The sequence below is a fragment of the Spinacia oleracea genome, chromosome 6, assembly GCF_020520425.1.
Source record: "Spinacia oleracea cultivar Varoflay chromosome 6, BTI_SOV_V1, whole genome shotgun sequence".
In the NCBI taxonomy this organism is placed as follows: Eukaryota; Viridiplantae; Streptophyta; class Magnoliopsida; order Caryophyllales; family Amaranthaceae; genus Spinacia; species Spinacia oleracea.
In genome coordinates, this window is record NC_079492.1 from 137,759,980 (window position 1) to 137,780,824 (window position 20,845).

Genomic DNA, 20,845 nt, shown 5'->3' on the forward strand with positions numbered 1-20,845 from the left:
TTTACACTAGTTTAGTTAGTACCAAAAAAAGTTTGAAAACTTTAATTTTTTTTTAAAAATAATCTAAAAAAGGAATTCGGGAAAAAAAAGTTCGGAAAAAAAGAAATTCGAAAAAAGAATTTCTGGGTTTTTGTTATGATTTTCTTAGGTTTAGTTAAGAATTATTTCGTTCTGTTTAAGATTTTTCTTACTTTTTTTTCTTAAAATAGTTTTAGTTAACCTTTTCTGAATATTTGTTACTCCGTGTATGTTTTAAAGTTTCAGTTATGATTTCAAAAGTTGTAGTTAAAAATGAAATCGTTTTAGTTAAACAAAGAAACCAATTAGTTAAGCACTGGAACTAATTAGTTAATCAATGCAACCAATTAGTAAAACAATGGAACCAATTAGTTAAGCACTGAAACTAATTAGTTAAGAAATACAACCAATTAGTTAAGCAATGGAGCCAATTGGTTAAGTATTGAGGCCAATTAGTTAAGCATTGGAATCGATTAGTTAAGCTTTGTAACTAACTAGTTAAGCAATGAAACCAATAAGTTTACAGTATAAATAAAGTATTAGTTAAGCCTGAAATCCAATTAGTTAAGCAATGGAACGAATTAGTTTAGCAATGGACCCAATTAGTTAAGCAGTGTAACGAATTAGTTAAGCAACGAAACCAATTAGTTAAGAAATGGAACCAATAAGTTTACATATATAATGAAAGTATTAGTGAAGTTTGAAATTTAATTAGTTAAGGCCAAAATCCAATTAGTTAAACAATGGAACGAATTAGTTAAAACCATGAAACCAATCAGTTAAGCTTAAAATTCAATTAGTTAAGCACTACAAATAATTAGTTAAGCAATGGAACGAATTAGTTAAGCAATGGAACAAATTAGTTAAAACAATAGAAACAACTAGTTAAGCATTGGAACTAATTAGTTAAGCATTGGAACTAATTAGTTAATCAATGGAACAAATTAAATAATTTACAAATATAAAGTTTGTTACGCCTGAAATTCAATTAGTTAAGTAATGAAACCAATTAAGTAAGCAATAAAACCAATTAGTTAAACAATGAAACCATTTTAGTTAAGCAATTGAGTTTTTTTTTTTTTTTTTTTTGGTGTGTAAAAGAGGAATAAGACCCGGAAATAAACTAAACGGCATGATGGTCCTCAATTCCATAAACAAAATAATTCTAACTTAAAAACAAATCTAATCTTAACTAGAACAAATTTAATCATAACTAAACGAAAGTTATTATTAACTAAATATAACTCAAGTATAACTAAAACAAAGTGACTTAATTAAATTCCAATAAAAGAAGTAACTAAACCATTACATTTTATAACTAAACATAACATATTATAACTAAAAACAATACATCTTTATCTTTTAACTAATTCCATGAATAACTAAATGAAATTAAAGAAAAACAAGCACATTAAAGCTTGATGAAGCGTCGACGCTTAGAGAGTGCTCAAGAGGCAGACCAAATCAACAATCATCTCAACAACTCAAAGTCTGGCCTCCCAATTTTTGCCCACCTGACAACTCCTTATCCAACCAGGCTGCTGAACTCTCTGTCAGACCAACAGAAGGTGCAGCTAGTGCAGTTCCATGTACTCCCTAACTTTATTTAATGGTGAAGGGTTGTCCAGCAGTTGCCATATTACTAAATCGAAAGGGAAATACGGTTGCAGGATGTTCTCCATTTTGCAAAGGGAGTAACAAAACTGCAGAGAGAAAGAGCAGCACCAGCAGCAGCAGTACTCATGATGGAGTCGTATGTTGCCTGATATCACTCGGTCTGTGGCCAAATATAGCTCGGTCACAAACACTGTAATGCCGTCCATGCCGGGGCTGCAATGTGGAAGGATCATTATCCATCTTCCTGCCTTGTACACCAAATTGACAGCAACAATGCGTGTAGTTGCAGAACTCTGGGAGTTTGAGGGTGTATTATCAGTTACCATATTGATAAAACAAATCTAATTGTAATATGTAACTAAAGCAAATTTAATCCTAACTAAACATACATTATTCTTAACTAACATGATATTATTCTTAACTAAGTATAACAAAAATATAACTAAAACAAACAAAAAAGAATTATCAGTACAACCCCTGAATTTTACCAGTTCACTAGGTTAGAACCAGTCAATCTCTTCTTGTTGATATTAGTCCACGTTCATGTCTGTCCCAAAATCATTGAGAAATCCCACAACTTCCACAAAGCTTAACTAAACAAATCAAATTCTTAACTAAATATGACCATGACTTAACTAATTCATACTGAAAAATAAACACAACAAAAACATAACTAAATATGAGAAATCTCTTTGATAGCACGGTGGAGGCGACGAATACACCGGTGGTGGTTGGCGGGACTGAAGAAACAATGGCAACAACAAATTAATCATGGATCCATGACTCATCAAGAATTCAGATGATAAACCACCACCGCTACCGCAACTAATCAGAGGCAAAAAAGACCTAAAATCAAAAACCTAAATTCACTTAAATTAATTTCAAAAATTAATTTGAAAAATCAAAATCTAAAATAACTGAAGAATAGAGGAGAGATGAAGGAGAGAGATGAAAGAGTTACCTAATTCCGAGACAACGCCGCCGCCGTCCTCGCCATTTTCAGTTCCGCCAACCTAACCACCACCGCCGTGGATTCCGTCGCGAAGCGATTTCGCTTCACTCTTCATATTCCTTCTTCAGCCTCCCCACCAAAGACGTTGAAAAAAATCAACAAAATTTATCAAAAACCTAACTAAGTGAAGAATATGAAGGAGAGACTTGGATAGAGATTGAAGAATTACCTCAACGGCGACCTAACTTCCGCAGTTTTCCGATCTACATCGAGCGCCGCTACTCCGTGTGGATCTAGGTCTTGCGTCGCCGTCGGCATCTGAAAACCTACTTCATCACTGTTGCTTCGCCACTATTTCAACGGTGGTGTGGCTGCGATGGAAGGAGGAAGAGAAGAGAGAGAAAATGAGGTGGGAGTGGGAGGAGGAGGAGAGAGAAAAGAGAAACCAAAGAGAAGATGAAGAATAGCGTATTGCAGGAGAAGAATGAAGGAGAGAGAAAAAAATCTACTTATACTGCGCGTGAGGCCACGCGCGCGTGGTTGACTCACTCGGTCTTTCCTACACGCGCCCGTAGGGCGGTCCTACCGAAAAGCTGCTGATAAAATTGAGGCTTAGTGATTTTTTAAGCTAATGATATGTTTTGTATCAATTTATTTGGACTTATTTCATCAAAATTAAGTTAAGGAGGCGCTCTTGTCGCCAATAAGCAAGAGTGTTCATTCCAAATCAAGCACTCACTCATGTCGCACGAGTCTTGTGATACACTATCAGCAAAAGGCTGCCGCCCTTTTCGACGTAAAGGCAAGAGCGCGCCGCACGATCCAGTGTCAAAACACTTGGACTGTGACGCATACACATTTCTATAGGGAAAAACCAAGATGTTATTACCATAATAACCTCAAGGGTTTTCTTATATAATAGAGATAATTGCACAATCCTTTTAAACCTATGTGCCCATACAAGTGATATGTTACACACACATAAACACAAAAATAGCAAAAATACACACATACACACAAAAATAGCAAAAACCCAGAGGGAGTACCTATTATATTTACTAACGCATTAATACATTTCTTTAAATGGAAAAGGAATCATCTTCCATATTTTGAAAAATATCAATGTAATAAAAAAATATTAATCCGTTACAATATGATTGCACTATTTACATTTTAAAGAAGTTTCACAAATATTGCACCATTTTCATAGGAAATTTTGCAAATATTGCATCTTTTAAGGAAGTTTTCACAAATATTTTCTATATTTAGAAATTGAGTAAAATTTATTACACTAATTCGTAAATGGATCTGGTTCACACTAAATTTATTGTGGACCATGCCTAAAAACAGTTAAGAACTTGATTCTATTTTATTTTGACGTATTTATTCAACTTATTATAAAAAATAAAAAATAAAAAAAGCAAAAGGTCTTGCGTGTATAAGGTGTATAATAAATCTATTGTACACCAAGATAACTTTTATGCATTTTTTTGTAACTTTAACCTAGTTTTTTATAACTTTTATATTATTAAAAAAAAGTTGTTAGATAAACATTTTAAAGAATTAAATGATTAATTTTATACATTATTAGTAACGTTGAAGATTTTTTTTTTTATTAAAATGAAAAAAATTATCACTAAAAAATAGATAACTTTTACCTATATAAAGGTAAATTTCAAGCATTTTAAGTCAACTTTTACTCCGGTGTACAATATTTATTGTACAACACTTGTAAATAAGAATTTGTGAAAAAAAGTATCAAATTAGTGTTGTTAGTACATGTTGTGATTGGATAATGTGATTTTAAGTCACGATTTTATTTTTAAACATAGAGTTACTTTGAGCCAAAAAAACGCAAGAATATCTAATTTATTGAGCTAGTCATCCACCGTACATTATACTACTTCGTATTAGAGCATGTACATTGGGGCTCTTGGAGTGGCTCTCCAAGTAGCTCTCCAACAAGAACTATCTCTTGGCCAACATTGAGGCTCTTGAGTGGTTCTTGAGGGGCTCTTGAGTAGCTTTTCGTGGAGAGCTACTTCAAGGTAGCTCTTGTCCAAGAGTCCTTCAAGAGTTGATTCTTGTTGAAAAGTGGGGAGTAACTTTGAAAATTGGATAGTAACTTTGGTTACAAACAAAATTAATTGTGAACCACCAAATGGTCAAAATAATAATGGAGAGCTCATTTGAGGAACCAACCAATGTTCGGTGTTTTTAAGAATGAATTCTTGAGTGTGTCTTGCAGAGAGATAGTGGTAGAGAGAGAGGATAGTCCTCCAAGAGCTCTTTTGAAGAGCCAACCAATGTACATGCTCTTATAGTAAAAAAAAAAAAAAAATACAAAAAAAAAAAAAAAAAAAAAAATACAAAAAAAAAAAAAAAAGTTGATGTCAAGATAATTTTTTCTCTCCTGAAACTCCAAAGCTGTGTTCTGCATCTCCTTCCCCCTCTTCTCAAAACCCTAACAACAAAAGCCGCGTCTTGTTATTCTTGTAGTTGTAATCGGTGTCGCTTCTGCCAACTACCTCTCCTCTGCTGCTATTCTCGGTAATTATCTACAAGAATTTTAATCGATTTTTCTGTTGATTTTATTGTACTTTATTGATTCAAAGATGTAAATTTCTAAATTACTAATTGTTTTCTGTTGGGTTTTTTGCTAGCTTTGGTTTGGTGTTGTGAAATGCATATTATACTTTTTTGATATGTTTCGATTTTTCTTATATGGTGGATTTCAAATTGTTAAATAAATGCTGTTGCGTTTGTTTTGGTGTTTTTCATGAGAAATTCTAATTGAAATTCGTATAATCCTCTTTAATATGATTCAATTTTTCTTACAATCACCGTTCATATATCCTTGGGCCCAGGGCGGGCGCCCCTCCTGCCCTGCCTCAGGGACGGGCATGGTAATATGAAGTCATTGTTGCTGTAGTCATTCTGAAAGATAGTATAAGTGATGAAAAAGCTGATTCGAAGGGCTGACTCTGTGTGGGACTTGTGAGGATGCATGGTTCCAATTTGAGGGGCTGATTCAAAGGAGTGCACATATTCTAAAATCAGCTAACCGGTTTTACTGGGTTAGTTCATGGATGGTAATAAATGGCGGTAGTGGAAATGGATTGAAATGTGCGCACTGGAATTCAATTTCTGATTATGAGCTAAGCTTAATTCTCTATCATGCCAGGGAGTTTAATGTGTGGATATTTGAATTTGGTAGTGATTCTTAATTGGGTGGAGCTTTAGTTGTTGAACTTGCTCCATTTATTCAGGGGTTTTTAGAATGTAATGGAGAAAATGCTAAAAGAGGTGACTTTGAAGAGATCGGGAGGAAGACAGAGATTGGGGTGGGTTGCACTGGAGTAGGAGATGAGAATAGAGTGGAGAGAAATGCCTAGTCGGTAGCGCCGCATGACCCAAGTGTACTGTATGCATGAAAATGACATGGCTGCAGTCCTAAAATTTATGGATGTATGTTTAAGTAACTATGCACTGGATCATACAAAGTATGTTATAATAACTTTTAGATAGTACATGATATAGTGGTTAAACTGGATTTTAGAACCCAGAGGATGCTACTGTCATAATAGTGCTCAGAAGAGGCTAGGTGGTATAAGAGTGCTGGCTAGTTGGTTGGTTGGGTTTTTTTTTTTTTTGGTGGTGGGAGTCGGAAGAGGGAGCTTTGGAATACAGCTGGCTGCCAAAAGTTGGAAAAGGTCAAATTAGGCTCAGTTCAAAGTTTAGCTTGGCTAAACCCCTTTATAATTAAGGGAAACTTGAGCGTGAAAATTCAGCTTGTTTATCAAATGAGCGAAGGTTATTGATGTTTTACTGCAAAGCTTGTTAGTCTCAGTTAACAATTTAATTTCAATTATCCTTTAACGTTTTGATATAATGAAGAAAAAAAATGAATAATGATTCGTTGATAGCTGAGAGAAGACGAGAAGCTATACCAACGTGTGAATGTATGATTGAAAAGGTTGAAGCTGTTTTACTGTGCTATGGAAATTGCACATTGCCTAGCTTTTGATCTGTTTAAAGCTTGCATTTGTCCATATTTTTTCATTCTTACACTTTTCTTTGTTCGTTTCTTATTTAAGCTTTTGGCTTTATATTAGATAAAAGGTTAACACAACTTTACATCAGAACAAGTGTTATATTGAACTGGAAATTGTAGCTGGTTCAATCCATTGGAGAACCTCTGAAGTAATTTCTTCAGTTTTTCCTGTATTGATATTTTTACAAGGAAAGAATCAGAATGACATTTGAAGCTTTAGCAGCATGTAACTGTAAATGGTTTCCTTTGGAATTTAGCATGCTTCAGTAATATTTTTAGAAAGTTGGAAATTCAAGTATTTTTGGTCTTTGAAGAATCTGGATTTTTTTTCAAGTGGCGGTCCATTTTGTTTTCTGGAAGAATATTTCTCTCTTTTACCTACTATCATGGTCGTCATTGTAGGTTGAAAGAGATGAGTGCATTTAAGGCTTTCAAGGCACAGGTTCCTGTTGCATGGAGCCCCAACTTGTATATAACTTTAGTGAGGGGAATGCCGGGAACCAGAAAACTTCACAGACGAACCTTGGAGGCATTACGTCTTGGCAAGTGCAACAGGACTGTGATGAGATGGAACACTCCAACTGTTAGGGGAATGATACAGCAGGTTTGACATTGACATGTCTACTAATAATTGGCTGTTGAGTTCTATTTTTGTTTATATAGCACCTAATTTTTTATTCTTATTCAGGTTAAAAGATTGGTGGTTGTTGAGACTGAAGAGATGTACAAGGCCCGAAAGGAAAACCAGGAGAAGCATCGAGCTTTACGTCCTCCACTGGTTGTCAGCCATCTACCTACTCCTGCTAGTGAATCTTCTTAGATCCCATTCCGAAATTTTGAGGTTAGCTGTTAGCTATTACTTCTCGTTTTCGTTTACAAGTCTTGTTATTTGATGTTGTTGCGATTAATTTGTATCTATGAAATTTATCATAGTTGATCCACATAGGTTTACTTGTGACAGAGTTTTGACCTTTATCATAGTTTTATTATCTTAATTTTGAAATCAACATGTTGGTGGAGGTTAAAAGGAACTGACAATATGCTCAAGGAAATATTGTTTTCCACTTTTCCTTGTTTTAAACTTGAGATTGAAAACCTAATTATTTGTGATCTTATTATGTCAAAAGGTTTTATTTCAGGGGTGTGGACCTTGTGGTGCCTCGTTTTTAAGTTCTAGCAGAAAGGAGTTAAACAAATCTTTGTTAAGGCTGGTTGTCATGCTTTTAGTTTTTGGGGTGATATTTCTGGAAGCACCTTGTTAGATACATAGAGTCCTACCACTAAAATTGCAGAAGACTTTGATCCTTTGAGTCATTTAATTAGAAGGCAGGAATAATCCACTACTTCAGACCAGATAATGAGGGATAGTCGGACAGCTGAGTAAAGCATAACTATTCACACGAGCCTATCACCAACATACTCGAGTTAACTTCATATCCTTTAACACCAGGTAATTGGAATTTAGCTCACTGGCTCCTAAGTATTAAATCCTGTGAAGTGTATAAAAGGAGTTAGCTGGACTAAATCGAATTATTAGCTGGAACTTAGCTCCCTCCTGCTCTTCTATGTACCTTTTTCCATGTCACTGTTGTGATTGGAAGATGCTATCACAAATGTATATGTAGCTTTTGCATCCTCGTAACATGGATTGTTTAAGTGTTGTTTTAATATTAGGCTGTTTGTTACCATTGGAAGAAATATTATGGTCTGTAGCTTCATGCTTTTACTAGTCTCGGGCTTGATTTTCTGAAAGCAATGAGCTGTTAATTCAGTCTTCCTAGGGACCAGACTTTGTGAATTTGCAAATTCTAGTGGTATGAAAAGGATTTCCTTTTTTTAAGTAAAACATATCTTCTGTGACTGTAGACAGAAATAGATTAAGGTTTGAGAGAATAGATGAAGGATATTAAGTTTTAAATTTGAGCATCAATAGGGTTTGGTATTCACCATAGTAGTGTAACTTGTAACTTAAGACCAACTAGTTGGCTTAGATGCTGTGAGTTCGAGTTTTAATGCTGGTTTACTTATAGCTCGAGTCCGATCTCTTTCCGTCTCAACTTGCAAAGACTTTGCCTTTTCTGAAGTTGATGTCTTCTCATTTCGGGAAGCCCACAAAAGACTTGTGCTGAATTAACTAGCTCTTAAAAGTAGATTTCTGAAGTTCCAGAATCTAAATTGTGATGAACTTAGTTTCGTATTTTATATGGATCCCATCTTTGCATATTATTCTCAGAAAATCTTCTGTTATTCAACACAGTGACCGATTTTCCTTAATCCGAGTTCTTTTTCTTGACGACTGTCGTGGGAACAGATTTCTGATGAAATGCTCAACTGTTTATGGACACGCAGGTCAGCCAAACGTGATTTAGGAATCAAGAGTTGAAGACCACTCTTTCGCTCAGTAGGAAGCCATTCGTAAGTTAATCCGGATTTGCTGATGATTTCAAATTTGATGCTCTAGTTGTTTCCATGTGGTTGCAAAGCATATGAAAAAAAAAAGTTTGTTTCAGAAACATATTGTAATCAATCAAGGGTTGTGCTGAGATAGGATCTGTTACTAGAGATGATAAACACAACTCGTGGTTTTAAGAAAACCTGATGGCAAATCTGCAATGTTGACCAGATTTTTTGTTGTTAACTAGTCCGTCCGTATGGCTCATTTGACTCTTGATTATCGAATAATTCAACTTGACTGTTGCTTTGCTTCTAATCATTTTACCATAGTATAATTGTAAAATTACGATCTAACTAAAATATGTCCTAATTTTTTACACTGTAATGCAGTACAATTTTACAAGCTAGTTTTGACCATCAAATCAAATTTGCCGAATGTTAACAGACGAAGCCACGAAGGTCGTACCAAATACAATCTTAGATCTTCACTAAGTTTGTATTCATGTACTGAACTACTCGTGTATAATTGTATACAGAATGGTTATACATAAGTTGGTGGGGAACTTACCTTGTGACTTGGAGGTCACAAGGTTAAGCCTCATCAACTGCAAAAATGCTTGGGAGTGACTCAAGTGAAGACCTATGTAGCTGGGCTGGTTAACTTGTGCTAGGTGTTGGTTTAGTAGAGTCCCTTTTTCTTGCCTATTAAAAAAAAAAGTCAAAACGGCAAACATTTACCAGCACACGTTGGTGGAATTTCACTTTGTGACTTGGAGGTTACAGGGTCGGGTCCCATCAACTGCAACATGCTTGGTAGTAGCTGAAACGAAGACCTGCGTAGTTAAGCTAACTAACTTGTACTCCCTCCGTTTCTTTTTTATCTTCCTGTTTGGAGTTTTGGGTGAAAATTAAGAAACTGGAATCTTTTAATGATTGGGTGTAAAGAGTAATGATTGGGTGTAAAAGAAAATAATAAATAAATGAAGAAAGTAATAAAGAAATGAAGGAGAGAGAAGATATTTTTATGAAAGTAATAAAAAATCATAAAAGTGGGGTTGGGTGGTTGAATAGGGAAATGTGAATGAATTGAATAAGGGATGGTGGGGAAATTTATGGTAAAAAGTCATGTCCCAAAATAGAAACAGGAAGATCAAATAGGAACGACATTTATAAAAACAGGAAGATCAAAAAGAAATGGAGGGAGTAATAATATTGGTTTTGTAGGGTCCTCTCTTACCCTTTGCTAAAAAAACACCTGGCAAACATGTATTGAACTGCTTGATGTATATTGTATACATAATGGTTATACTAGTTTCCAAGTTACAAATATTTACAAGAAAGAATTAAATCTATAATCCAAAATCTGATGAGAAAACTATTTACAAACTGTGTACCGAGAATGAAATAGCTCAATTCTTCCCATCTTCAATGTCAGAATGCTGGTTTCTATGGAGTTCCTGCAACCTCACTGGAATAGTTGCATCAAAACGAGCACTTTGAGGGTTCTCAGCAAACGCAACATGGTAAGCCGAAACACATGCTTGTGGCCAAGCCACAGCAACACGATTAACCAAATAACCAATAACAAAACCATAGAACATAATCTGAGTTGCATACTCTTTATGAACCACAAGTGTCCAACACCCACCTGCAAGTGCACTCACAGCACCTCCTGCAACTCCACAAAAGAAACAGAACGAACTAGTCAAATCACTGTCAATAAGCTCTTCCATCCCACCTCTTCGGAACATCTCCCACGTGTCATCTGATGATTGGATGATCCCCTTACAATAGACTCCAACGTGGACAAACCCCCATCGATTTGCACATGTCACAAGTCTTGAAGCAATCCCTGAATAACAATCAGCACACGAAAACAGGAACTCGTCAGAGTCGCCTGCTATGAGACTGATTGCCCTAGCAGAGCCACGCACGAGGCTGACAGTCGGTACTAACACTGACCCGAGACAGACGGGTCCCACCATTGTACACACTGCACCTCTAACAGATGTCCACGTGTCATTGTCATCCATTCTCTGATCATCATCTCCACCAACGACGAAGTTGAGATATCTGATACGAGAAACTGCCACCTGCAGGAAATTCTTGATGACTTGCAGTGTCCATGTCATGCTTAGTAGGATGACAGCAATGAAAACGTTATCGATGTGGGTCCCAGTCGCAGTCGCCCCGCCAATCCCACACACCAAAACAGAAGAGTAAACGACTGTTAGGATCACAGACAGGAATGTCAATATGATGGTCTTCTGTGGAGGAACTGCTGTGCAGACAGACAGTACGGAAACAGCATGATTAAAACGGGGTTTAGCCCAACACGCGTACAATGATTGAATAACGGATACCAAGATTGATAAAACTCCGAAAGCTAATCCAGTTGATGAACCAATTGAGATTAAAACAACACCCATTGCACAAGTTAACAAGGGGCTAAACCAAAACGCTAATTTCAGAGCTTTTGATGGATTGTAGTAAGTAACAATCTGCCATGCTAATCCGCTAATTCCACCTAATGCAACAGATATCAGCATAGGAGGATACCACTTTGATGGATGAAACTGATGCGATGATATGAAGCCTCTAATGATTAGAATCACTGCAAGTACACAAATCACCACCACCTGCAAGTAAAAAACAATCCCTACAAGCTTCCCACTCATCCTCGGCTTATCAACCGCGATTCTTGACGACTCTTTCACCTGCATTGATAATGATCTTTCTTAGACAAATCTTATGCAAACCCACTTAATAATCTCAATAATGGGTTCTTCTTTTTCTTTTTTGAAATGGTAAAAAGGAAGAAAAATAGTTAGACAGAAGAACAAGAAATGGAGTAACGTGTTAAACTATAACAAAATAAAGAAAAATGATGGTGACAATAAATAACTTGAATTTAAAGTTGATTACATTTGCAGGATTCTTGTGAAGATCATCTGCAAGAACTTGATCACCTTTGTTGTTGATTGGAGTTACTGATGAACTCATGATTCTTGCCATGTGAAAGTAAAGACTCAAATTTATTTATTTTGGTTATTTGTTTTTGGGATTTTAGTTTTCTTGCGCCTTAAATTCAGCAAAAATAAAAGGATTACCCAGTTTTAATTTAATTTTGAAAATCAGTTGGTAATGATAGGAGAGATTTAAGATAAATAACAACAACTAATTTTGACCAATTAGTTAAATAGTGACAATTTTTTATACGATAGTTGTAGTCTTAACTTGTGTTAAACTCTTTTTGGTGTAGCTTTGTTATTGGAGTTACTTAGTTTATGTTAGTTGGTCAACGGTTTTTGGCTCTCTATAATTTGTTTAACTTTAAAGGGACGTAATCCAATGCCTCAACATAAGCCTAATTTCCTGTACGGACATGTGTGTTGTGAACTGTTTAAGCCGCATGCTATATGATTGTAAAACCTTTCATGAGTCGTCGAGTGTGCTGATTTGCTCAAAGCTTGTAAACGCGCAAATGAGTACAAAATTAGCATTGGTTGTACTTCGTACAAGGTATAACCAGATGTACATAAAAAAAAATGTTAGTGATTTTTTCTTTTCAGAAAAGTTCGTTTGAAATTCAATGGAAAGAAATGTGTAACAATTGAGCCTCTTGAGATCGAACGAAGGAGGGAAATTATGGAGGAGGGATGCTTTAAGGAATATGGGAAACAGGAAATGAATAGTTCTTTTGGAGCAAATTAGTCATTGTAGTTATGAACTTGGTGCTTCTTGGGGTTCGAGGGAGTATTTTTTGAGATACGTGGACGTATGGAGAATTTCATTTTACGAGAATATTAAAGTAATAATTTCAAAATATATATACCATGTTTTGTTTATAAGGTAAGGTAAGAAAAATTTGTAGCAAACCCTTCGCACGAGGCAAATACAAAATATACGATATATATATGTAGTAGACCTGTTCTATGGGTCGGGCCAAAGTTAAATGGGTTGGACTGGGCCCCCCAGCCCCTTGAGCAGGTCTAATATGTAGTATTACCTCAATTTCAAACTGATCTTTACACTTTCCGTTTTAGTCAGTTTCATGACGTTCTTTACACTTTGTTAAATTCTTTTTTTGACATGAAAATGTATCATCCTACCCTTTACCCCCACAAATTTACATCTTTCTATTCGCTTTCTCTTATTTTATTCATTTTTTTCTTACATCTATCCACAATTTTGCCCCATTCTCTTACTTTATCCATATTTTATTATACTCAACCATTTGTTTACATACTTTATCTCATGTCTCTTAATAATTGTGCAAATAGTAACTGTAAAGATCATTACGAAACGGGGTAGTATGAAGAATTTTAGATTGTCTTTATACTCATATTTTTGGTCTTATATCATATTGGTGTACTTTGTAGTACTCTCTTTGTCCCTTTTTGTTTGCAACATTTGTCGTTTTAGTCTATCCCTAAAATATTGTTTCATTACCATGAAAGTTCACAAGACCACAATTTTACTCTCACATAAAATACATGTGGCCCACTATTTTTATCTTTTCTCAATTCTACACAATCAATTCTTAATAAAACACTTCTAATGAATGCGACAAACAATTAAGGACGGAAGGAGCAGTTAATTTAGTTAATTACCTTCATAACCCTCTTGCAATGTAAGAATAATGGAATATATTTTCCCCCTGATGATTACGGAGTTCTAGATTATACATTTTCCTTCCTTTCTTGTCCATCTACGGAGTAGGAGGATGAAGAGGCGGCTAACCGTTATGTATTTATGAACATATAACAAGGACATATCACAAACTTTTCAGAAAGGTCGATCTACGATAATATATCGTGTGGCGGCCTAAAAGATGAAGGTTATCCGCACCTATTCCGTTCTTTTAGTTACCCTTATTGATGTTATTAGTTTACTTTATTGTAGTTATAAGTTACCTTATTTTCAAGTCTATTAGCTCAAATGGTAGAACAATGTACAATATTGCACATAGTGTGGGTTCAAGCCCCACATATCCTACTATTTATATTACACTTGTGTATTGGTATATTCTCGTTGTTGGTGTTGTATTGGTTATACTTATAATTTGTAACAAGTATATCACTCTTGATAAGGGTCACTTCATTGATTATTGATAGGGTCACACTTTTCATTGGTTAGGATCACATTTATCTTTGAGTAAGGTAATTTTAGTCCTCGAATAAGGTCACTTATATCTTTAGCCGGGTACACTTTTATCTTTGGCCAGGGTCACTTTTTACCTTGAGTGAGTTTTATTTTTCACTTTTTATGCGTTAGGTTGGATGTACAGAAATACCGTAGATCGGGGGCACACAAAAATTTTTGAGGACATATTATACCATTATTCTTTTTTATATTATTATTTTATTTTTTGAAAGTTCAATTTATTTACATAATTGTCATGTTATATTTTACTTATACATAACAATTATTGAAATGTATTTCCTCTAAGGAGTACTCCCTCCATTCCTAAATGATCTTCCTATTTGATGTTTGGGGTGGAAAATGAGAAAATGGAATCTTGTAATAATTGGGTGTAAGAGAAAATAATAAATAAGTGAAAAAGTAATAAAGAAATGAAGGAGAGATAAGATATTTTTATTAAAGTAATAAAAAATCATAAAAGTGGGGTTGGGTGGGTGGATGGGAAATGTGAATGAATTAAATAAGGGATGATGGGGAAATTTATGATAAAAAGTCATGTCCAAAAATAGAAACAGGAAGATCAAATATGATCGACATTTATAGAAACAGGAATATCAAAAAGGAATGGAGGGAGTAGTTCCTACCGAACACTTGAAAGCCAAACCTTGTACGCTAAAGATGCCCATGACATCATAAACAAGGAAAGAAGGTTAAATTGGGTAATCTATCAGTGCTAGTTTAGAGTTGTAGGTGGATTCTGTTGACCATCCAAAACCATTTTACTATTCCGTATACCGTAGTGTTATATGGTCATATAACCGCGATATATGAGTAGGGGTTCGATCTTGAGACCAGAGAGGCAGAGGCCTACCATATACAGACCACTAGTTTTAATTATTAGGCTAACAATATAAAACTCTTGACAACTTATACATTTGAAAAAAAGTTCCACTTAAACTTCTTTTAATGAAAAATATTTTCATTTTGAATCTCTTAAAATCTTAATCCTCTAACCAACGTTTCATTAACCAAGTAGTGGATTCGATCCTCGGTCCACATATTACAGTTCTTAAGAATGTAGATTCTCTTATCATTTCCACCACACGTTCTTACTTTCCAAGAGTGTCTAACATGTGTGTTGTTAGTTTAATTTACTATGAAATGTCCTCAACTGTTGATTCCTGGTTTTGATGATGACAAGCTAACCTTCTACTAATAGTTTGTTTTGGAGAATGTCAGGAACAGGTTAATATTTAAAAGAAGGACAAATGCAACAACCGAAGCAAGCAAGGGAGCTTTGAAGTAATTAAGTTCAAAGTACGTGGCAAGATTAATTCAAGGATCAAGTCAAGCAAATTCTATAAGGGTCAATAGGTATAAGACCAATGTAATTTAGTACATGCTTAGTATGGGAACAAAGTATTTTGAAGAGTCCTAGTTATATCGTGAAACGAAATAAATCAGTTTTACTTTTACAAAAAGATAAACATCAAATGTTTTAAACTGATTTTACAAAACCGTTTGAAATTATACTCTTGAATTTGAGTTAACTTATAACTCTCAAAATACGAAAAGATTGATTTTCCTAAACGCGTTTGAAGTCAGATTTGCGAAAATCTATCTATTAAAAAGAGTCCTAAACTGGGTTGGATTTGAATCTAGGTTAAACACTTGGATTCGTATAAATACAACCTTTGTTCTTTGCGAAACTTTTTATCAGACTTATTTACATCAACCGGAAGCTTTCAGGTATCACCCTTAAAGTCTTAATCTTTGAAGAAGTCTGTTCCTGTTCCCATATAGAGCAGTATTTGTTACTTGGTCTTATATCGTATGTTAAGTAGTTAATTAATTCTTATACGTTTGATTAAAGTGTTGAGTTGTTGTATGTTAAGCCTGAGTCAGGCTTATTTGAGCAAGAGAGAAGATCTCACGAGAGATCAGAGAGTTGGAACAGTTGAGGGACTGTTTCCATAAGGGAAGGAACAAAGAGGGTTGTTCCTAGTCATCTGCAACCAGAGGCGATTGGCAGATTGTGGCCCGAGTAGATTAGGTTTGTAAAGAAACTAAGTTGTTTTGCCTAATTAGTGAAAGTGTTTAAGTCCCCAAAGGGGCCGTGGTTTTTTCCTCTCTATTGGGCCTAGAGAGTTTTCCACGCTAAATCTTGTTTGCATATTTTACTGTTTCTGTTCCTTGTAGCTTAATTTTTATAAATACGTAAAATATCAATTCACCCCCCCTCTTGAGGAACTCTGTAAAACTAACAATTGGTATCAGAGCCAGAACCCTTTAAACTGCAGGTAACGCTGACGGGAAAAACGATTCTGAAGCTATGAACACTACGGAGAAACTAGAAGAGGGATACTCAACACAACGACCTCCAATGTTTAGCGGCAAATACTATTCCTACTGGAGAAACAGGATGGAGATTTTCATTAAGGCTGAAAACTATCAAGTATGGTGAGTGATTGAAGTTGGAGACTTCCAAGTCACTAAGCTGAACTCCCTTGGAGAAACTGTTCCCAAACCTGTTGATGAATTTGACAAAGCCGACTATGAAAAGCTTGAACTCAATGCCATGGCCGTCAAAATCCTTCATTGTGGACTAGGTCCAAATGAACACAACAGAGTTATGGGCTGCAAGAACGCAAAGCAGATTTGGGATCTGCTCCAGGTTACTCATGAAGGAACAAACGAAGTTAAAAGATCGAAGATTGATCTCTTAATGCACCAATACGAGCTGTTCACCATGAAGACATCTGAAACGATTCAAGACATGATTACTCGCTTCACAAACATTATCAATGAACTAAACTCTCTTGGCAAAATTATAACTCATGAGGAACAAGTCAGGAAGGTTCTAAGAAGTCTACCACAAGATCCCTGGATGGCTAAAGTCACAGCCCTCCAGGAAACTAAAGACTTCACAAAGTTTAACTTGGAACAACTGGCTGGATCTCTCCTAACTCATGAACTTCAATTAAACGCGCGACCTTCAGAGAACACCAAAAATAGAGCTCTTGCTCTAAAAACCGAAAATGATGAAGACTCTGAAGAAGATGAAGAGACAGCTCTGTTTGCTAGGAGGTTCAGAAGAATGTTTAGGAACTACAAAGATGTGGAACACAGAAGCAAACCAAATAGAAAATTCCCTAAAACTGACACCGGATGCCATAAGTGTGGAAACTTGGAACATCGCATTAGGGAATGTCCTCTATGGGATCAAGAACGAGGAAAGGGAAAGGAAACAACAAAAGATAGATTCAAAGACAACAGAAACTCCTTTTCCAAAACTGAGGTAAGGAAAGCCATGATTGCTGCATGGGGAGATACTTCTTCTGATGAGGAACAAGAACAACCCAACGAAGAAATTGCTCACCTGTGTCTTGTAGCCGAACATGAAGATGAAGAATCCGACTCAGAATCTGATAAATTCCAGGCAAGTCTTGTTCATATTAAAAGTAGGCTTGAATCCATGTCTAAAGTAGAACTGTTTGACTTACTTTCTTGTCTCACTAGTGACTATGAGGATCTCCTAAAAGAAAAACTAGACTCAGACAGAAAACACCAAGACATTGTCAATAAACTCACAGAGGAGTTGGAATGGACCAGAAACTCAAACTTAGATATTGACAATCGTTTCTTTAAACTCTTTGATCAAAACCTTCATATAAAAGAAATGTGTGAAGCTTTACGCAATGAAAACTCCTGGCTAAAACAAGATATGATTGACCTAAAAATAGCCAAAACCAAGAAACTCTATAAAGAAGAACTAGAAAAAGCTCAGTTAGAACTAGTGAAAATTCACCAAGAAAAGACCCATCTAGAAAGTGAATTGACTAAAAGGACCAGACACAAAATAGAGGGAACACCAAAGTGGATAGAAGAAGCTAGAACCAAACGCACAGAAGGTTTAGGTTTTAACCACAAAAAGCATTATCCTAGAAAAACCAGAGTAGATTTATACAGTGACATAGTATGCACCTTCTGTGGTCAAATCGGTCACTATAGAGTTTCTTGTCCTAAAAACCAAAGGTACTTGGAAAAGAACATCGAATTCACCAAAACTAAATGGGTAAAGAAAAGTGATTTGATTCCAAGTAAGGAACCCAAGCTATGCTGGGTTCCTAAAAACTCTAACTAAAAACTTCATGCAGGTCGAAGTGAGGGGGAACAACACATGGTACCTAGACAGTGGTTGTTCCAAGCACATGACTGGAGACAGAAATAGATTTCTCTCACTCACGACCTACGAAGGTGGAACTGTGACTTTTGGCGACAATAAGAAAGGTAACATCATTGGCATTGGTAAGGTTGGTAAGTCAAAGTCTCATTCCATCGATAATGTGTTTTTGGTTGAGGGACTAGGTCATAGCTTATTAAGTATTTCTCAATTCTGTGACAAAGGCAATTATGCAAAATTCTTCTCAAATAAATGTCTAATCATCAATAGTAACACAAAGACAGTGATCCTAGAGGGACAGAGGAAAGGGAACACATATGTGGTTAACCTCAACTCGGTCCCTCACTCCAATCTAACCTGTCTCAGTGTTATTGAAGATGATCCTTTGTTATGGCACAAAAGATTTGGTCATGCTAGCTTTTCTCTAATGAACAAATTAAAATTGAAAAATTTAGTCACAGGTCTCCCAAATACAAAGTTTGCAAAACAATCAGTCTGTGATGCTTGTATCAAAGGAAAGCAAGTAAGAACGTCCTTTAAATCAAAAGGGGTAATCAGCACAACAAGACCACTGGAGCTGATCCACATGGATCTGTGTGGACCAATGAGGACACAAAGCAGAAGCGGAAAGAAGTACGTACTCGTAATTGTAGACGACTTCTCAAGATACACATGGGTGATCTTCTTATCCAACAAGGAAGAGACGTTTGAAGAATTTCTGTCTTTCGCCACAAAGGTTCAACGACAAAGCAATCATAAGCTGGTCCACATCAGATCAGATCATGGTACAGAATTTCAAAATAAAAGATTTGATGATCTATGTAAAGATTCTAGAATAGATCACAACTTCTCTGCTCCCAGAACACCTCAACAAAACGGTGTTGTAGAAAGAAAGAACCGAACTCTTGAAGACATGACAAGGACTATGTTGATTGCTAGTGGACTTCCAAAAAGTTTCTGGGCCGAAGCTCTAAATACGGCATGCTATGTACTCAATCGAGTGCTAATTAGAGCTATCAAAAACAAAACTCCATATGAACTGTACAAAGGAAGAAAACCCTCTATAACCCATCTTAGAATCTTTGGTTGCAAGTGTTTCGTTCACAACAATGGAAAGGATCAACTGGGAAAATTTGATGCACGAAGTGATGAAGAAATATTCCTAGGATATGCCTCAAACAGCAAAGCGTATAGAGTATTCAACAAAAGGACCATGTGCATGGAAGAAAGTATACATATTATATTTGATGAAACTGACTCCCAAAATTATGTTGCAGGTACAACTTCTGATGGAAACTTCGAACTAGGACTCACTAGAGAAACAGAAGACGAAGAGATAAGGAAAAGTTCCCAAACAGAAGAACAAACCCAAGTCGAAGAAACTTCTGGAAATAACATAGTTGAAGAGGAACCAGCACAGGCCGAAGATCAAGCAGAAACAAATGAGCAAGTTGAACAGTCGGTTGTGGAAACAAACACACCTTTCCAACCCAGACCAAGGAAACATCAAAGCTCACATCCCCTTGACCAAATAATCAGTGATCTTGGACGTGGAACCACGACCAGATCCCAACTCAAAAACTTTTGTGCTTTCTATGCTTATTTATCCATGATTGAACCTAAAAATTACAAAGAAGCACTAACTGATTCTGATTGGATAATTGCTATGCAGGAGGAGCTTAATGAATTCGAAAGAAATAAAGTATGGCATCTTGAGCCTATACCATTGAACAATCGAGTAATAGGTCTCAAGTGGGTATTTCGAAATAAACAAGATGAGCATGCTACGATTACCAGGAACAAGGCCAGACTAGTTGTCAAGGGATACAACCAACAAGAGGGAATAGACTTTGAAGAAACTTTTGCTCCAGTTGCCAGAATGGAGGCAATACGCATACTAATAGCATTTGCATCATATATGGGATTCAAACTCTATCAAATGGATGTAAAATGTGCCTTCCTAAACGGAAATCTCAAGGAAGAAGTCTATGTGGAACAACCTCCAGGCTTTGAAGATCCAGAATACCCCGCACATGTCTACAAACTAGATAAGGCACTGTATGGACTGAAACAAGCACCAAGAGCCTGGTATGAACGTCTCTCACACTTTTTGCTAGACAATAAGTTCAATCGAGGTAAGGTTGATAGAACTCTGTTCCTTAAGTCAAGAAATACAGACATACTAATTGTTCAAATCTATGTTGATGATATTATATTTGGAGCAACTAACGAAGATCTATGCAAGGAATTCTCTGACCTAATGCAGCAAGAATTTCAAATGAGCATGATGGGAGAACTCAACTTCTTCCTAGGTCTCCAAATCAAGCAAACGGAACAAGGGATCATGATACATCAACAGAAATACATAAAAGATCTCATCAAGAAATATGGAATGGAGTCCGCTAAGAGCAACCACACTCCAATGGGAACAACCACGAGACTGGATGAGGATCAAGAAGGTAAGAGTGTAGACCAAACAAGG

At 36.0% G+C, this 20,845-nt stretch overlaps 2 protein-coding genes and 1 long non-coding RNA gene across 7 annotated transcripts; 1 reads left to right on the plus strand and 2 right to left on the minus strand.

Moving 5' to 3' along the window:
- Positions 1–2,442: 2,442 nt before the first annotated feature.
- Positions 2,443–3,185, minus strand: LOC130464299 (uncharacterized). Of its 2 annotated transcripts, none has more exons than XR_008924682.1 (4): positions 3,103–3,185; positions 2,817–2,958; positions 2,597–2,716; positions 2,443–2,495 (listed from the first exon to the last, which is right to left on the minus strand). It is a non-coding gene; the product is annotated as an uncharacterized lncRNA (long non-coding RNA). The 2 variants fall into 2 exon arrangements; XR_008924681.1 differs by having other exon boundaries at positions 3,097–3,185.
- Positions 3,186–4,980: 1,795 nt separating this feature from the next.
- LOC110794866 (uncharacterized) lies at positions 4,981–9,279 on the plus strand. 4 transcript variants are annotated; one of them, XR_008923604.1, is made up of 5 exons: positions 4,981–5,137; positions 7,044–7,245; positions 7,330–7,482; positions 7,769–8,091; positions 8,991–9,279. XR_008923604.1 is itself a non-coding variant. In XM_021999834.2 (4 exons), the coding sequence occupies exons 2-3, from the start codon at positions 7,054–7,056 to the stop codon at positions 7,459–7,461; spliced, it is 324 nt and encodes a 107-aa protein (XP_021855526.1). In that variant the 5' UTR covers positions 4,981–5,137; positions 7,044–7,053; the 3' UTR covers positions 7,462–7,482; positions 8,953–9,279. The 4 variants fall into 4 exon arrangements, 2 of the variants coding, with proteins under 2 accessions (XP_021855526.1, XP_021855525.1); XR_002535142.2 differs by having other exon boundaries at positions 7,781–8,091; XM_021999834.2 differs by lacking the exon at positions 7,769–8,091 and having other exon boundaries at positions 8,953–9,279.
- A 934-nt stretch (positions 9,280–10,213) lies between these two features.
- On the minus strand, positions 10,214–12,206 carry LOC110794894 (uncharacterized). The gene is made up of 2 exons (XM_021999863.2): positions 11,961–12,206; positions 10,214–11,752 (listed from the first exon to the last, which is right to left on the minus strand). Exons 1-2 carry the CDS (start codon positions 12,048–12,050, stop codon positions 10,445–10,447), a joined length of 1,398 nt encoding a protein of 465 aa, XP_021855555.1. The 5' UTR covers positions 12,051–12,206; the 3' UTR covers positions 10,214–10,444.
- Between the last annotated feature and the right edge of the window lie 8,639 nt (positions 12,207–20,845).